At 47.1% G+C, this 19,054-nt stretch overlaps 1 protein-coding gene and 1 long non-coding RNA gene across 2 annotated transcripts; both read right to left on the bottom strand.

Moving 5' to 3' along the window:
• Positions 1–7,793: 7,793 nt before the first annotated feature.
• On the bottom strand, positions 7,794–9,099 carry LOC125721562 (uncharacterized). Its single transcript, XR_007385819.1, has 4 exons — positions 8,930–9,099; positions 8,630–8,803; positions 8,466–8,512; positions 7,794–7,984 (listed from the first exon to the last, which is right to left on the bottom strand). It is a non-coding gene; the product is annotated as an uncharacterized LOC125721562 (long non-coding RNA).
• Positions 9,100–9,470: 371 nt separating this feature from the next.
• Positions 9,471–15,005, bottom strand: LOC125721577 (uncharacterized). Its single transcript, XM_048997535.1, has 4 exons — positions 14,632–15,005; positions 11,541–14,428; positions 10,945–11,126; positions 9,471–9,536 (listed from the first exon to the last, which is right to left on the bottom strand). The coding sequence occupies exons 1-4, from the start codon at positions 15,003–15,005 to the stop codon at positions 9,471–9,473; spliced, it is 3,510 nt and encodes a 1,169-aa protein (XP_048853492.1).
• Between the last annotated feature and the right edge of the window lie 4,049 nt (positions 15,006–19,054).

Raw genomic sequence — 19,054 nt, 5'->3', positions numbered from 1 at the left:
TTGATTATCATATCAAAGATTTATCACCTGCCCTTTTTTATTCAAAGACACGTCTGATCTTTCACAAAAATTGGATGAATTCAGTGAGGTGAATTCTGTGGAGGTTTTATGTACAATAGATGTTACTAGTCTTCATACAAATATTCCTCATCAAGCTGGTTTAAATGGACTGCATTATAATTTACAAAAATCTAATGTGCCACATTCAGCCTTTTTACTTTCTTTTATTCCAGGTGTCCTTACCAAAAATATTTGATGTTCCAGGACGACTTTCTGCAAATTCAGGGTACAGTGATGTGTTCACCTACACAGCAAATGTACCAGTGTTAAATTAACACTACATGGTGTTTATATGGGTCCACGCCATTGAATGTTACCTTTAACATTTTACAGTGTGCAGTGAGTTTTGTTTTTACAGTGTTAATCTTTATTACGTCCAAACAATAATATGCAAGTATAAAAAACCTTGGCAGTATGCAGCTGTCATACTGATCAAGAAGGAGATGGATTCCAAGTCCCAAAAATGAACGTGATTTGGTGTGAAATGTACAAATGAACCTCAGGACAACAGCAAAAGACTTTGTGAAGGTGCTAGCTGACACTGGTAAGATAGCATAATTATCCACAGTAAAACGAATCCTGTAATAACATGACCAGAAAGGCCACTCGGTAAGGAGGAAGCCATTGCTTCAAAACCAACATAAAAAGTCAGACTACAGTTTGTAACTGCACATCAGGACACAGATATAAATTTTTTGAGATATGTCCTGTGGTCTCATGAAACTGAAAATTGAACTGTTTGGCCATAATGGTATATTTGGAGGAAAAAATGGTGAAGCTTGCAAGCCTTATAAAACCATCCCAACTATGAAGTATGGAGGTGGCAGCATCATGTTGCTATGCTGTAGGAGGGACTGGTGCACTTCACAAAATACATGGATCATGCCGGCCCCCTTGTTCATTACATCATCGTGGGGACCAGCCAAGGCCCCATCATGGGAACAGGGGAAAATTCAAGTGGCTACATCTGTATATGTTTGTTTTTTCATGTTGATAATACAGAGACTGAAGCTGATTTAAAGTGGGATTTAGTGGGTTTCAATATTATATCCTTCAAAGGTTGAACAACTGTAAACTGACAGTGAGATGCTGTGAAGCGCTGGCCTCATCTGTCACCTCAGGCTCCCCCCAGTTGAGAGAACTGCACCTGAGTGACAATAAAATTCATGATTCTGGAGTAGAACTGCCTTCTGATGGACTGAAAAATCCACACTGTAAAGTAGTAACATTAAGCTCACTCTGTGTGACATTAAGATTTAACTGTTTTTTCAAGCCATGATTTGATTTACATAAAATCTTTGTTCAAGAAATTTGGACAAATTTATAACCCAGCAGTGCTAACCACTGTGCCACCATGCCACCCATTTTTTTAACACACACACACACACACACACTCACACATGTAGGGCATACCTATCCTTATGGGGCCTGGTCATTCACTTCTATGGGAAAAATGCTAATGCTAACTATGACAACCTTAACCCCCACCCTGCCCTAACCATAACCATAAGTAACCAAGCAAAATACAAGAGTTTTTACAATTTAAGTTTCATAGCAGTCACTAATTTTTATAAAATAGAGTTTTCCCTTATGGGGACCGGTTTCCTGGTCCCCATAGGGGAGAAAATGGATATTTATCACGCTATAGGGACATTGTGTCCCCATAAGGATAGATATACCGCTCACACACACACACACACACACACACACACACACACACACAGTCTGCTGTACTAAACATTACTTTGTAATATTGTTTCCCAATTCACTGGCAAATCAGTTGCAAATGCCACAGTTTCGGGGATGGGACCTGAGACCATAAAAACAGGCAATATTTAATATATAAGCACAGTACCGTATTTTTTAGAGACTAAAATCTTGGTATAATTACACTTTAATTTTATTTCTCTTGCATAACAGGTTGCATCATTGCAAACTCACAGAGAAATGCTGTGAGGCACTGGCTTCAGCTCTCAGATCAAACTCCTCACCCCTGAGAGAGCTGGACCTGAGTAACAATGACCTGCAGGACTCAGGAGTGAAGCTGCTCTCTGCTGGACTGAAGAATCATCTTCCATGTAAACTGGTGACACTGAGGTCAGTATTACTGGGCAATTCAATCCAGTTTATTTTTTATAGCGCCTTCCACAACAGAGTCGCCTCAAGGTGCTTTACATAGGTGTGTTGTGACGTGTCACAACACCATTAAGACAGAATAATACAGAAACAGGGAAAGGGGAAGACAAAGGAATGAAAAAGAAAGCCAGATGACAATGGAGGAGAGAAACCAAAAATGATCAAGTAGGGAGAAAAAAAAATATCTGGGGGTCCAAGGTCAACTGACTGGCCACCCCCTGGGCATGCTAACATTATACTGTAAAAAATATTACCTCCGTCCAGTTCAAAATTCTTAAGTAATTGGTAGCACTTTTGAGTTTGCCCAACATTTTAATGACTAATTTTAGTATTACATCTAAATTAGAAGGAAATGCTGTACTTTTGGATTCACAAATAAATTCCAATTGACCTGAGTAAAATCAGTTAATACAGCCAACACCAGCTAATGTACAGTACACAGCTTTAATTACACAGAGGTCTGTACCTGTTTGAGGGTGCGGAAGACCCACACCACCCCTCTTCACCCGCAGAGTGACGGCCTGGTGGAGCACAACCGGACCCTTGCCACGCAGCTCACCATGTTGACCAGCCAACACCAGAGGGACTGGGATCGCCACCTGCCGCTGGTGCTGTGGTCGTACCGTACCGCGGTCCAGGAATCAACACGATCTACCCCGGTGGCACTGATGTTCGGGAGAGAGCTGAGGACGCCTGTGGACTTGGTGTTTGGTTCCCCGCCTGAGCCAGAGGTGCCTGGTAAGCCGGGTTTGGAGTACCTATATCACCTGCGTGAGAGGCTGCGGGTGGTGTATAGGCTCACCCACCAGGCGCTGGCAGAGGCTGGTTCCAAACAGCGGCGGGCGTATGATGTGCGTACCCAGGGCAGGGACTTTGGGGTTGGGGAGATGGTTTGGGTGTACAGTCCTGTGAGAAAGAGGGGGCTGTCTCCTAAGCTCATGTCCCACTGGGAAGGACTCTGCACTGTCTTGGAAAAACTTTCATAGGTGACTTATCTGGTGCGGCTGAACAGAAGGGCAAGGTTGGTGGTGCTACACCGGGACCGTCTTGCGCCTTACCAGTCTATGGGTGTGATTCAGGTGGGGGCGCGGGGTGAGGACGAGCCCCAGCCCCAGCCTCCTGTTTGTTCTCCTGCTGTTGAAAGTGCCGGAGGCCGGCCACGGAGGTGGTAACGTCGGCCTCGGCACCTCACAGGCTTTGTGTTGGGTTAAGTGTCTGGGGACATCCACAGCTGAGGTGGGGGCAGTGTAACGGAGTTGAGACGGGGGGTGACTTCCAGTATGCACTGCCCCTGCCGAGTTTTGTTCGGGTTGTTTTGGGTCTGTTTTAGGGGTAAAATGAGTTATCGTTAAAGTTCTTGTGTTTCGTGCTATGGGGAATGTGTAGGAGATAATTTCAGTTAGTTTCATTTAAGGTGTGACGGTTACCGTCGGTGAAATGCCGTGTTGTTTGTATGCCTTGGGGCAAGTTTTAAGCCAATGGGGGAAGTGGGTGTTGGGCATAAAATTGTTCCAATTTACATGCTCGGTACTAGTTACAAAAATAAAACTTGGGGATTCTCTCCTTTAGATCCTTTGCTCTAGTGTTGTCATTATTCTTGCATTGACGTATAAAACAAGCAGAACCGTCGCAGTGTGGAGGATAGGGACAGGTTCGGCAACACAGAAAAGCGAAAATGAAACAGGAAACTCAAGTATGCAAATCAGGTGCTGAATGTAAGAAATCCTCCCTGGTCTTGAATAACATTTACTTTGTTGTATGTATCAAATAAAACTTTAATTAATCAAATTAAACCTAAATTTTTAAGGTCTGGAATTTTACGTTACATAAACATATTGTTATTTGTAATTAAATGTATTTATTTATATCAATCTACCTACTTAAACAAAAAAAAAATATTGATGATGTAATTAATTTTATTAAGACAAGTGGTTACACAAAATCAATGTATCTAAGAATAGATACAAATTCTAAGTTCATAGTTCAATTATATGTTATATGAACTAATTCATTTCAATTAAATTTGAATTAAACTCAACTTGTAGCATCGACTTTGTTGATGTAAGGCCAACTGATTACCAGTCCTGGCCTTGTGGCCATGGGTGATGAGTAATATGTGCAGCAAGGTGTTAGGAGAGCTGTAATGCCCTTAGCTTGGCAGCTCCTCTTGGTGGCATCTGCTCTTGTGTCCTGGTCAATGGTTGGTTGAGAGGCTTTGGCTTCCTGAGGGGTAACCTGTGTGGGGATTGGATCACTAAGGTTTACTTATTGGGTGGTGCCATGGGACAGATAGGGGCAACTCATTTTGTACCTGTGTGTCATCCATATCGGCTAGCAACCTGTAACGAGGTGTAGTCACAGTGATGTAACACTTTATGGTGTAAATTGAACACTAAAAGAGTTAATAAATTTTAACACTGTACAAAAACACTCACTGTACTTTGTAGAGTGTTAAATTTAACACTGATTGGTGTGGACCATATAAACACTGCAGTGTTAATTTAAGTCTGCACATATGCTTTCTGTACATGGCAAATATGCCAGTGTTAAATTAACACTGCATGGTGTTTATATGGGTTCACACCATTCAGTGTTACCTGTAACACTTTACAGTGTGTAGTGAGTGTTGTTTTTAGACCATTAATATTAACTCAGGGGGCGGCATGGTGGTGCAGTGGTTAGCACTGTTGCCTCACACCTCTGGGACCCGGGTTCGAGTCTCTGCCTGGGTCACGTGTGTGGAGTTTGCATGTTCTCCCCATGTCATCGTGGGGTTTCCTCCGGGTACTCCGGTTTCCCCCCACAGTCCAAAAACATGCTGAGGCTAATTGGACTTGCTAAATTGCCCATAGGAGTGCATGCGTAAGTGACTGGTGTGTGAATGTGCCCTGCGATAGGCTGGCCCCCCATCCTGGGTTGTTCCCTGCCTCGTGCCCATTGATTCCGGGGTAGGCTCCGGACCCCCCGTGACCCAGTAGGATAAGCGGTTTGTAAAATGGATGGATGGATGGATGGATGGATATTAACTCATATAGTGTTTGATTTACACAAAAGGGTAAGTCACTGAGTCTCCACCTCCACATATCTGCCCCATTTTAATATGTGCACAAGAAGTCATGAGGATCAGAAGAGCCGTCCCACATTTACCCACCATCATGAGAAAGACTCCAAAGAGGACCTTAGAGCTTTTTCATAGTTTGCATTGACGTTTCGATGGCTTAGTTCTGACTGATCTTGATGAGTAGGGAGCTGTGGTTTTTTTCTTGATATGCAGTTTTATAACATGTCGAATTCAACTCTTGGAGGTGTACAGGACACTTCTCCAAAGTGGTGTATATTTTAGTGGTTTGGGGGTGTTTTTGAGTACCAGCCCTGCTCTTGTATGATAACAAACTAGGCAGTACTGATAAATAATTATCCAAAAAATCCTAAACTTTCTGTAAGGTACGGTCACCAACCATGCCCAGACCGTACAGGTGCCACGCCCACTTCAATCAGACAGCTGTATCTCAGGCCTGCCTCAGCCAATCATCACCAAACTTCAATATATCCTGTAGGACGGTAGTGGGAAAGGGCCCTCCAAATTTGATCCCGATAGGTCAAACGGGGGCGCTACAGCAATGCAACATGTGTCTCAAACCTGCAAAACCAGTGAAACTGACATTTATCTCATTTCTGTGACATAATACTGGTCAAAATCCTTTGTACTGCAAGTTCTGTGAGTCATGCCAAATCAAGATATATGTATTTTTTAATGACAGCCATTTGCATTCCCTTATGATATTTAAAAACTGAATAAATGACATAATCCTATAACTCCAACAATCTGCACCCCAACTAGGTGATTCTGGTATCAAGTCAATCAGCCTTCATGGATGATTCATAAACAATACTTGACCTGTCTGTATAATATGGCCACCAGCCACACCCAACCTGCACCATTTCCATGCCCATTTCAATCAAACAGCTAAATCTCAGGCATGCTTTATCGAATCCTCACAAAATTTGATCCACTAATGTAGCACTAGACCACAGAATTACTCTCCAACTTTGTTGCCGATTGGTCAAACTGGGGCGCTACGGCCACTATCCATATACGTCTAAGACACACCTTAGCAAATTTAGCTGAAATTTCCTATAAAACCTTCAAAAAATTGTTACCTTTCCCTTCATCTGAATCCAGATTTTTAATTGCCTGTCACTTTCCTGCCATTTCACTCATTATTATTAGTATCATTATCATCAGACTTCTTTTATAACATAGGCAGTGTGTACTGCAGATTTCAGTACACTGTTTCATAAATGCTATTCCACCTTTTCAGGCCTTCTCATGTCTTATAGATCAGCTTACAAAAAAAGCATGATATTACTGCTGGTGTATGCAGTATTCCCTCAAATAAGCAGTTGTTATGAATATTTAAGACAGCTTATATTCACACAGGTACTATAAACTAAGCTTAACCTGCAAGATCTACACTTACCACGTTAGGTAGGCAGGTGCCAATTTCTACATACTACTACATCTGACAGAAGCCACACATTCTTTTGGGCTCAGGCACTCCACCAGAGGGTTCTGCATTCTGTCCAACATCTACTGACCTGTTACGCCTACACTAAAACCATCTCCATCCTAATTTCTACCTACTACTCAGACTATCTCACCCAAACCAGTCCTGTTTTGTCCTACATCTACTGACCTGTCAGACCTACAATTAACAATCTCCACCCTGTTACGAGACTATGCAGTTCTGTCTGACTCTTTACTATCCTCGCTGCTCGTGTCAGTCAGTCCTCCTGTTCTCTGCCGTTCTTCCTCTATTACTTGTCCTACCTGTCCGAACGTCTTATGCTTTGGACCCTTCAGTCACTGCCTGCAGTTACTAGTTTTAATTTGTATTTACAGTGATTTTTGTAACTGTAGATCAAACAGTTCAGCTGTGTACTGTTGATAAATTAACTGTAAATTTCTAGCTTTGTTAAATCTTTAATGACAGATTATTTTCTCTTCAATATCAGAAGCTCTACAACACCACTACAAGTGGCCTGGGTTATAAATGAAGTAAAGTTAAGTTAAGTTAAAGATAGACGGTTGCCGTGGGCTAATTAGCCTGTCGGTTTCAAGTACATTTCAGGTGACTTAGTTTGGAAATTTTTATTTCTGCTTCTTGTAATTTGCTTATAGAAAAGCAGAGTTACCATGAAGAACCAGCAACATGCGTGATACAGTAAAAATGATTTCTCCAGCACACAGTGAGCTATCCCAGCATGCACAGTGATACTGAGCAGTTTATATAAAGCCCAAATCTTGGACAGAGGGGTTCAGTGAATGAGGAGGTGAATCTGTGCAGGAGGGTCAGTCCATCAGAGGAGACTCTGTAGAAGGACAGAGCACCAGCCCCCCAGTCCAGATACACTCCTACTCTGCGGGAGCCTGAGGGCTCTATGGGTATGACAGTCTGTTTATTATTGTGCAGGACAGAGTAACTGTGAGGATCACAGATCAGAATCCATGACTTGTCACTGGCTCCAAGTGCACAGTCAGTACTCTGTCCTTTCCTCCTGATCCCTTTATAAGTCACTCCTATCCCAGCTCCAGCTCCACTCCACTCAGCCTCCCAATAGCACCGACCAGTCAGACTCTCTCTGCACAGAACTTGGTAACAGCGGTCAAATCTCTCTGGATGATCAGGATATGGCTCCTCTGTCCCCCATGTCGCCTTCCTGTTCCCCTCTGACAGAGACAGGCGTCTGTGTGCTGTCCTGAGGTCCAGTATCAGCTGGCAGGAGTCTGTAGGCAGGAGGAAGAGCCACTAATACCATCAGGCAGAGCAGTGTTTTAGTCTGTACTTTATTTTTCTGTACAACACAAAAACAGCACAGCTTCCCCTGAGGAAACGGGAATTCAGGTCCAGACAGCCCCAGAGTTAAGAATGCCCGACTGATGGACAGCTCGTACTTACAAACAGACAGCGTCTTATGTCAAAAATGCATACGCTACTTTGTGAAACTTGTGAAAACATTGAGTGGTAGTTTGTTTTTTTGTTTTTTTAACTGTTTTTGGTGATGTTTGTTTTGTTTGTTTGTTTGTGTTTGTTTGTTTTTATCTTTTGAATGTTGTTCTAAATGACACACAGAAACTCACCTAAACACAAACATGGAAATCCATCTACACATAGTGCAAAGAGCCACACTCATCACAGCAATTGTGTGAATACAACCATAACATAGTATTAATGGTATTATTAATAAAAACATGCAAACACACTTACATTTCTGTAAGCCTGGTCTGGTCCTGCACTCTCCACCGTAATCCACACTACAGGAGAAGCAGAATGACATAGTACTACTGCTGTATCCATTTATTTATTGGTCCCTCTTCTTCACATACATGCATAAGTATCTGTAGTGTGTCAGACACACACTCTGTACTCACTTCAGCTTCTCCAGTTTACAGCTGGGATCCTCCAGTACAGCAGAGAGCAGCTTCACTCCTGAGTCTCCTGGGTGATTGTAGCTCAGGTCCAGCTCTCTCAGGTGTGAGGGGTTTGACCTCAGAGCTGAAGCCAGGCCAGAACAGCCTTCTTCTGTGACTCTACAGCCTGACAGCCTGCAGAGAGACGGACAAAAACACTGATAAATAAGATCACCTCACCAATACAAGTATTACTTTTAAGTAAATGCAACTTCTTCCAGTAATTACAGTTTACAGTGTGGAATACCCAATAATACTGACCTCAGAGTCTCCAGTTTACAGTGCAAATCCCCCAGTCCAGCAGAGAGCAGCTTCACTCCTGAATCCTGCAGGTCATTGTCACTCAGGTCCAGCTCTCTCAGGGGTGAGGAGTTTGATCTGAGAGCTGAAGCCAGTGACTCACAGCATTTCTCTGTGAGATTACAGCTGTTCAGCCTGAAACAGGAGCCGAGTTATTATTCACACACAGACCAGAATATACTACATGGACAAAAGTATTGGGACACCTGGTCATTACACCTACAGGAGCTTTTTTGACGTCCCATTCTAAATCCAGAGGCATCAATATGGAGCTGGTCCCCCCTGTGCAGCTACTGTTACCATAGGGCACCAGGACCCTCCAATTTGGTTCCAACTGGTTGTGCTGGTATGAGTTGCTCCACAGACACCCAAACACCCGAGGGTTGGTATTTTACCAATTTATTTTACAAAAAGAGTAAAAACACACTTTAAAACGCCAAGGCTAGCCGATGGCATACAAAAACGTCATAAAAATTTAGTCCGTTCAGGGCCCACTATCAGATCAGCGGGGCCAGGCAATGTCCGTGCAAAAGATGATCCCCACAAGCCCGGTTCCGTCTGCCCCAGCCTATAAGGGTGACACAAACACAAGGCGAGCAAACAGATTCTACCACAGCACGACCCACAATCGCCGTATAGGGATACCGAGAGTATCGCGACAAAGGCACACTACCGCACACTTATCACCCCCACAGGGCACCGCAATAATCACACACACACAAATCGAAACACCCGTACACACCCACTACAAACGACACCATATCACGGTATCCACTACAGGGAGGATTGATAACCTGGTTTCGAACACCCGCCACTACATCAGCCTAAAACAGACCGCAGATCCGACGCCGGCCCGATATTTGGCTCTGTCCAAGCGAGCAGAGTTTTCACTTAACTCGCTGCGGGGGGGATGCCCAGTTACTCTCCCCCGCTCCGGCATCCCAGCGACTCCTTCCCCGACAGAGCGTCTCGAGACGCGATCGCCACTCGGGGTGCTCCGCTCTCCAGTATCGGCTCCCCTGTCCGCTCTCCAGTATCGGCTCCCCTGTCCGCTCTCCAGTATCGGCTCCCCTGTCCGCTCTCCAGTATCGGCTCCCCTGTCCGCTCTCCAGTATCGGCTCCCCTGTCCACTCTCCGGTGCGTCTTTTCCCGATGCCTCGTCCGGTGTCTCTTCTGTCCACTCCCTGGTGCGCCTTTTTCCGGTGTCTCCTCCGGGTCTCTGCTGTCCTACCTTCCAGGGTGCCTTTTCTGTAATGCGATCCTCCCCCTTCACTTTCCCAACCAATCCCAACCATTGTTCCAGCGCCGCAATTGTCAAGGCAATTAATTAGTCCCGCGATCCCGGCTGACGTACCAAAGGCACAAGGATATAAACAAAACCCACATGCCCATAATATCCACGTGACACTCCTCCCTACTTTTTCATAGGCACGTCCTCGAGCCTGCTCCCAGTGGTACATTAAAACTTCCCCAAAAAAACACACCATGCATCAATCATACCCCATAGCATGCCTTCAGGTATACCGCACTGGTTTCTTTCCAAAATTAGCCCGCTGTGACCTGCGTACTGTTTCCACACCCCCACCAACACTACTTCCTGGTCCTTGGGAGTACTCCCGTCTATGCCCAGGAGCTGGCCCTTTGGGCAAATACGGGGCACCCCAACAGGGCCACCCCATCCACCTGGGTCCCTACTGAGAACGTGGTGGCTCAACCTGAGGCTCCACCACTGGCTTCGGAGTAAACTTACAGGTACGTAATCGGTTCCTATGCACTGTCCTTAAAGGCCCATCTCTGCCTTCCGGCCTCACCTGGTAGACTGGAATCCCAGACGGTAACTGCCCTACCACCACACAAGGGGTTCTTTCCCACCGATTAGCAAGTTTACCCAGCCCCATCCTCCTAAAGGTACGTATCAGCACCCTTTCCCCAGGTAAGAGGGGCTCCCCCTGCACCTTCTTGGAATGAAGCTGTACCTGGTGATCACTGGCCCTGGCAGAATGCTCAATCACTTTCTGATAGGCCCTGACCAACCGCTGGTGATGCTGCTGTACCCACCCCTCTACAGACACCTGCTCCTGCCCGGTCCACGTTCCTAACACTAAATCCAACGGGAGCCGCGCCTGGGTGCCAAACATGACATAATGAGGAGTGAAACCTGTGGATGCATGGACAGTAGTGTTATAAGCCTTCACCAACTCTGGCAAAGCTTCCACCCACCTGCTCTGTCGCTCTTCATTTAGCGTACCCAACAGGTTTAAAAGAGTCTGGTTAAAACGTTCGCAGGTCCCATTACCCTGAGGGTGATAGGCACTAGTCCTACTCTTCCTACATCCATAATACCTGCACAACTCTGCTACCAATTCAGACTCGAAATTGGCCCCCTGATCAGAATGGAAGCGCTGTGGGCAACTGAATGGCTGTATGACAGTATGCCAAAGGGCTTGTGCAACAGTGCGTGCAGTCTGGTCCTTGGTGGGAATCGCCCACGCAAATCTGGAAAACAGGTCAGTCACAACCAGCAGGTTCTGGTAATCATCACAGGGTCGACCCAATGTTAAAAAATCCATACCCACCACCTCCAAGGGAGCAGAGGTCACAATGGGGACCAGGGGGGCCTTGCCTTCAGTCCGGGACTTGCCGACGACACACCTCTCACACGCAGCAATCCAATCTCTATTGTCCGTTTCCATGTTCAGCCAAAAGAATCGCCTACGGAGGACTGAAAGGGTCTTCTCTCCTCCCAAATGGCCTACCTGGACATGGACCTCCTCCCATACTGCCTTCCTCCCAGAGAGGGGAACCAGTATCTGCCCATGAACCTCCAGAGTGGCGGAGTCCTGGATTCTCCTCATCAATACCCCTTCCCTCAATGACAAGCGGGGCCAGTGTCTCAATAGTTTACGCACCACCTCACCTGCCCGCTTCCTCTCAGTCCCATCAGGAAGATGTCCTCTGGACACATACTCTGCCAACTGCCTCAGAGCCACGTCTTGACTTTGAAGCTTTTTCCATCGTGCGGGGTCCCACCCCCAGCTTGGCTCCTCCTCCACCTGTATACTTCTCTGCTGGACTTGGACTCTTGGCAATGGAGTCGCTCCATCATCTTCCACTGCATCCGGCCTCCGGGACAACACATCTGCATTAACATTCTCCTTCCCCGGCCGATACTTGAGGTCAAAGGTGTAATTCTCCAACTGGGCCATCCAACGTTGTTCCGTCGCCCCTAATCGAGCCGTTCTCAGGTGTGCCAAAGGATTATTGTCAGTGTACACAGTAAACTGAGCCCCCCATAGATAGTCCTTAAACTTCTCCGTCACAGCCCATTTCAGGGCCAGGAGCTCCAGTTTAAACGAACTATAATTTGAGTCCTTCTTCTCGGCCGGGTGCAAACTACGGCTAGCATACGCTATAACGTGCTCTTGTCCATCCTGGACTTGGGCCAATACCGCCCCTAGGCCTTCAAGGCTCGCATCGGTGTACAGCCGGAAAGGTAATGAAAAATCTGCGAAGGCCAGCACAGGCGCTTGGGTCAACCTCTCCTTCAAACTAACAAAGGCCTGACTGCACTCCTCAGTCCACACAACGGGTGCCTGCCCCTTTTTTGCCATTCCAACTAACAATGCGTGCAGGGGTCGAGCAATCTTTGCAAATCCCTTGATAAACCTTCGATAGTACCCCGCAAAGCCCAGGAAAGACCTCACCTCCCGCACTGTCTTTGGGGGTTGCCACTCTGTCACGGCCCTGATCTTCTCTGGATCCGGATGGACCCCAGCCTCGTCCACCACATGGCCTAGGAGCTGGACCTGGTGCTGAAACAGCTTACACTTCTGCGGCTTCAACTTTAGCCCATAGCCACCAAGCCGGCTCAACACCTTCTCTAAAAGTCCCAGGTGTTCCTTGAATGTGACAGAAAATATTATCACATCATCAAGGTATACCAACACTTTATCAGTCCCCAGGTCCCCCAAACATCGCTGCATGAGTCGCTGAAAGGTTGCCGGGGCATTGCACAAGCCAAAGGCCATCTTCTCAAATTCGAACAGACCCATAGGGGTGGCAAACGCAGTCTTCTCCCGGTCCCCTTGGTCCATTGCTACTTGCCAATAGCCGCTGGCCAAATCCAAGGTTGAGAAGTACTTTGCCTGCTTAAGGTTGGTGAGGGCCTCCTCGATTCGGGGCAGGGGATAAGCATCCTTGTGAGTGATTGCATTTAGCTTCCTATAATCGACACAGAAGCGCAGTGCACCATCCTTCTTACGGACCAGGACTACGGGTGCTGCCCACGGGCTGCTGCTCTCTCGAATCACACCTGTGGATAACATGCCCTGCAACAGCTGGTTCATTTCCTGATACAGGGTAGGTGGAACTGGACGATATCTTTCCCGAACAGGGGCGCCATTACCTGTGGGAATCGTGTGCCGTACCGCATCTGTACTACCCAGGTCGTGGTCTCCTGAGGAGAACACACCTGCCCACGTAGTCACCAGCCCTTGTACTTGTTCCCGTTCTTCCTCCATCAATCCCTCACACCGATCAATCAATTCCTGCAACAAAGGCATCATCCCCGCCGGCTCCACATTCGCTGCCCTTACACCTACCTCAATCACACCTCCCTCTACCTCTCGCAGGGTGACCACCGGGTCAACAATATCTGCAGGCCTCAGCTGGGTCACTCGCGCCAACTTCTGATGCCTGTGGAGCTGTACTGGAGCCGGGTGCAGGTTCCTTACCTGGAGGAGGACCCTACCGCCTTCGATCTTAACTACACTCCGGGCAACATCCACTGATCCCCCTCCCTCCAATGGCTCCACCAGCCCATACACCCCAGTTTGCACCCTAGGTCCAAACACTCGGGCTGCTAGAACCATCTCGCTCTGGCCGGGCACGATCACACCCTTGCGCTGTCCTATCCATACATGCCCTGGCTGGATGTCCTCCGCCTCCGCTACCACCCTCTTACAATGTGCCAAAGCCTTGGCCCACCCGTGGTGACTTTGGAAGTCCACTTGTCCTGAAAGGAAATCAGACTGAGAGAGGGATTTCGCCAACAGTTCCTTCCAGCATGCCCCAATGATGTTCATCCCCAAAATGGGCTGCTGGCATGATTTTAAATCCTTTACTACTACCACTCCCTTCTTGGGCAGCAATAATCCACCCACCTTCACATCTACAAGGGCATAGCCCACATAAGGGATCTCTAGCCCATTCGCGGCCCGTAAAGTCAACCATGTAGCCTCCCCCACAACCCTCTCATCTCTCCCTGGAAGTTTGTCAAAGACATTCTCAGGCAATAAACTCACCTCTGACCCTGTATCCAATAAACATTCTACCTCCATCCCATTAAAACCAACCGTCACCAAAGGGCAAGTCCCAACTAAAACCTCTGAAGACTGACTGAGGCCCTGCAACTCCACTCCAGACACCTGGGCCCTGGTGTCTGGACGATCTAGTTTAAAGCTGGGGAGGTGGCACCACAATTCCGTGCAATATGCCCTGCCTGTTTACAACGGCCACAAATGGGACGTCCCTGCTCATCCCATTGAAATCGATGACGTGGTAGCTGGGTCCTGGGGTTCTGGGCTGCTGTTCGAGGGGCCAGCACCTGTGTGGGTTGAGCATGCCCAATACGATCCTGGGCACCACTTGGCCGTCCTGGTAACATCCCTTGGGGCATTGGCTCAATCCCCTGCATCCTAGAGTCCGCTCCAGCCCTTAGGTCCCGCAGCTCCGACATCACTTTGTTCTGCAGTTCTTCAAACTGCCCACGAACTTCCTGTAGCAGCTCCTCCTGCAACTTTGCCTTCCAATCATCTTCTCTCCCATCCAGAGCCCTGTTAGCTGAAACCTGTGCACAAGCCGGTGGCTGCCAAACCATGGCCTGACGATCCTCCTCTGCCCAGAGAACCTCGGTTCGCACCTGATCAAACGTCTTAAGTTCCCTCCGGCGGATCAAGCGGTTCAAATTCTGCCTTAAATCTGCATCCTGCAACCCTGTCACAAACTGGTCCCTCAGCACTTGATCTGCATTCCCCATCATAACCGGGTCCCGCTGCTGTAAGCGCTGATGTAATTCCCGCAGCCGCAAGGCAAAGGCCCTCCCCGCCTCACCAGCTTTCTGCCTACAATCAAAAAACATACCCCTCAAATGGGCCACAGGCACACGATCACCATAGAGCTCATCCAGGTAGGCAAATATCCCTTCAGGGGTATTCCTTAAAGGCTCCTCCAAAACTACTACCTCTCTCCTGGCACCACCTTCTAAAGCCCCCACTATAAAATCACTTTGCTGCTGCAGATCCCAGGACTCATTCCTCAACATTGCCTTAATTCTATTCTTCCATTCCCCATATGAGACAGCTGACTCACTACCCCCAAATCTAGGCACCCAAGGCGACCCAATAAAAAAAGGCGACATCGCTACTACATTAATCCCCGAGTAAGGGCCCTGAGCAGCTCCTGAACGCGGTTGGCCAGAGGCCTCCATCATAGGTGTGGGGTATATGGACTCCACTCACCCAGCACGAACCAGTAATATCCTGCCGACTACGCCACCTGATGTTCCCATAGGGCACCAGGACCCTCCAATTTGGTTCCAACTGGTTGTGCTGGTATGAGTTGCTCCACAGACACCCAAACACCCAAGGGTTGGTATTTTACCAATTTATTTTACAACAAGAGTAAAAACACACTTTAAAACGCCAAAGCTAGCCGATGGCATACAAAAACGTCATAAAAATTTAGTCCGTTCAGGGCCCACTATCGGATCAGCGGGGCCAGGCGATGTCCGTGCAAAAGATGATCCCCACAAGCCCGGTTCCGTCCGCCCCAGCCTATAAGGGTGACACAAACACAAGGCGAGCAAACAGATTCTACCACAGCACGACCCACAATCGCCGTATAGGGATACCGAGAGTATCGCGACAAAGGCACACTACCGCACACTTATCACCCCCACAGGGCACCGCAATAATCACACACACACAAATCGAAACACCCGTACACACCCACTACAAACGACACCATATCACGGTATCCACTACAGGGAGGATTGATAACCTGGTTTCGAACACCCGCCACTACATCAGCCTAAAACAGACCGCAGATCCGACGCCGGCCCGATATTTGGCTCTGTCCAAGCGAGCAGAGTTTTCACTTAACTCGCTGCGGGGGGGATGCCCAGTTACTCTCCCCCGCTCCGGCATCCCAGCGACTCCTTCCCCGACAGAGCGTCTCGAGACGCGATCGCCACTCGGGGTGCTCCGCTCTCCAGTATCGGCTCCCCTGTCCGCTCTCCAGTATCGGCTCCCCTGTCCACTCTCCGGTGCGTCTTCTCCCGGTCTCTCCTCCGGGTCTCTGCTGTCCACTCCCTGGTGCGCCTTTTTCCGGTCTCTCCTCCGGGTCTCTGCTGTCCACTCCCTGGTGCGCCTTTTTCCGGTGTCTCCTCCGGATCTCTGCTGTCCTAACCTCCAGGGTGCCTTTTCTGTAATGCGATCCTCCCCCTTCACTTTCCCAACCAATCCCAACCATTGTTCCAACGCCGCAATTGTCAAGGCAATTAATTAGTCCTGCGATCCCGGCTGACGTACCAAAGGCACAAGGATATAAACAAAACCCACATGCCCATAATACCCACGTGACACATGCATTACTGACTATCAGACAACTTCAACAAGTTACCAAATGGATGCAAAATCAAAGATATTCCTTTGCGCCTGGCACTAACCATGTACTCCTTCACAGTACTAAGCCATAGAAAGGTCCCCAATGAAACCCCTGCATTCCTGCATCGTAGAAACTCTAATCTCAGCATTTATAAGATTCTATTTGTTTCTACTGTGCAAAATTATTTGTAACACAAATGTCTAAACTGGCATGAGAGACAGATTCAGCTCTTGTGAAGACTGGCATGTGAAACTGGAACAGGCACTGGATAAATTCAGTGCACATAAAGACAGGCAGTGCCACAGATTAGCACTGATGACATGGATTCAGAAGATCAATCCTGTTAATACTCAACCTTCAGATGAGCTGGAAAGAGCAGCAGCAAGTGAGGAAAAATCTTCTGAAGTTAAGTACTTGGCACGGCAAGGCCTGGCTTTTCGAGGTGTTGGTAAGGAGAGTGGGAATTTCAAGCAGCTTCTAATGCAAACAGCAGAGGGCCATGCAGAGCTGACCATGTGGCTGAAAGGCCACTTTGATTTCACCAGTGCTGTTTAACTGTAACGCCTGTTCCTGGGTTGCCCTCAGTCCTTGTTATTAGTTATGATTCTCACTGTCCTGCATTGTGTCTTGTTAGCTGTGAATTTAAGTGCCTGTTCTGCTTCTGTTCTTTGATGCTTCATTATAGCTGTATGTTGTATGTATGTATATAGTTCTCTAGTTGTGTTTATTCCACCATTTAGTTCATTCCAGGTCATTTGCTGTTTATTTTGGATCCATCCTGATCCTTTTGGTTTTGATGTGTGTGTTGTAAAAAACCCTATTTTCCACCCGTGTCATGCACTGCCACAACCAGAAAAGGGCAGAAGATATGGCACAAAAACGGAAGAAGCCTAACTTTAAAAAGAACAAAAAACATCAAGACTCATCCAGCATGGGGTGGTGGGTTAACGAATAACACAAACAATCAAAGAATAAGCAAACAAATGAGAGAAAAGATGCAGAGATGACTGAGAAGCAGGGGATGACTGGAGAAAAGACGACAGGACCAGAAGACAGGAGGGATACAGGGAGAGCGGAGAAGACAGTATAACTGAAGAATGGGAGAAGAGGAGAGACCACAGAGGAAGGAGAACATAGATGACTGGAGGGGAGGGAATATAGGAGCAACAGAGAGAAGGAGGAAGGGCTGCGGAGGAGAAGACAGGATAAGAGGGCAAAATGTGAGCAGAGAAGGACAAACACCCCCACTGCCCAGCAAAGTGCACTTGTAAGTAAACCACAATTTTAGCCTTGGGCTCAATATCTGGACTTGTCTCTGTGTAGCGATGCATAGAATCCTTGACACTGGTTATGACTGTACTGTATTAGTCCTAAACCTGCCATTATAGTGTAAGGAGAAAAGATTTTTTTTTTAAATAGTTTTTTTTTTAAGGTAGAGCGATGTAGCCCCAGGAGAAGTCCACCCCCCAAAGCCCTGTTTGTTCCCTTCTAGCTACCAGATGAAACTCACAATGCACCCCAACGCCACCTAACTTCTCTTCCACATGATGCACCTTATTTACCCTTTGAATCCTGTCCATTATTGAGCGTTTTTCAATCCATTTGATTATAAGCTTATTACACTGTATGTACATTAGTCAGCCACATATGCTGTATGGCTTTGTTTTCCGGACAGTCTGGGCTACTCAGATGTGTCATAATTCGATTTGTAAATGCTGACAGTCTTGATATTATCCTTCTTTTCAGGAAAAACTACTTGTGTATATAGATATTTCTCAATTTTTAGTTTCATCTAATATAAAAATTGGCAGGCAGTACAAATAGAATCTTATTATCCTTCCCAGAGCAGCCCTCGTCCCTGAACCTCCCGTCCTGCCTTCCCTGCCAGCCCCAGGATCTCTCGTCTCCCCTTCCCTTCGTCTCCGTGTCCTGTGCCTGCCTGTTGGACTGGATCTCCCCGGCTACCGAATCTACCTTCTGTCCCCGACCATTCTTCTTGCCTGGCCCATTGAAAGCCTGTTACCTGCTCGATCTAATAAAGATCGCTCTGTTCCGCATTCCTGGGTCCGCGTTTCCCTGCCGAGGGTGTCCTAACAATTATGTCTCCAGTAATAATTTTCTGCTAATAGCATTAATTCTCTTATTTCGGTATCGGTGTACTGCATGTATATATTATCACCATCAAAGAAAAAAACGCGTTATGACTTATCAGTCATTATTATTGTTTTTGTCGTTTATTTAATCGTGTAGCAATACTGCCACTTGTCATATTATTAATTGCGTATTTATATAATATTAACCAATGACCAATCTCTGTATCTTACTAGCATCTTTTGCGCATTTGTCTTTGTATCAGCCGTAGCGGTCTGCAGGGGGAATCGCAGAAGCTGGAGTTTCTTAGAGCGCTGCATGGGTTTGGAC

The sequence above is a fragment of the Brienomyrus brachyistius genome, unplaced genomic scaffold, assembly GCF_023856365.1.
Source record: "Brienomyrus brachyistius isolate T26 unplaced genomic scaffold, BBRACH_0.4 scaffold34, whole genome shotgun sequence".
Taxonomy (NCBI): domain Eukaryota; kingdom Metazoa; phylum Chordata; class Actinopteri; order Osteoglossiformes; family Mormyridae; genus Brienomyrus; species Brienomyrus brachyistius.
This window is presented reverse-complemented; position numbering and strand designations above follow the sequence as displayed.

Bases quoted from the DNA above. Each gene is read 5' to 3' on its own strand.
- LOC125721577 (XM_048997535.1), bottom strand. From the start codon at position 15,005: ATGGGGAATGCAGATCAAGTGCTGAGGGACCAGTTTGTGACAGGGTTG. The intron at 14,429-14,631 runs GTTACCAGGACG...CCACCTCCCCAG, and splicing joins GAGCCAATGCCCCAAGGGAT to CTTTAAACTAGATCGTCCAG. The intron at 9,537-10,944 runs GTACAGCTTCAT...TCACCCTTATAG, and splicing joins CCAGGGCCAGTGATCACCAG to GCTGGGGCAGACGGAACCGG.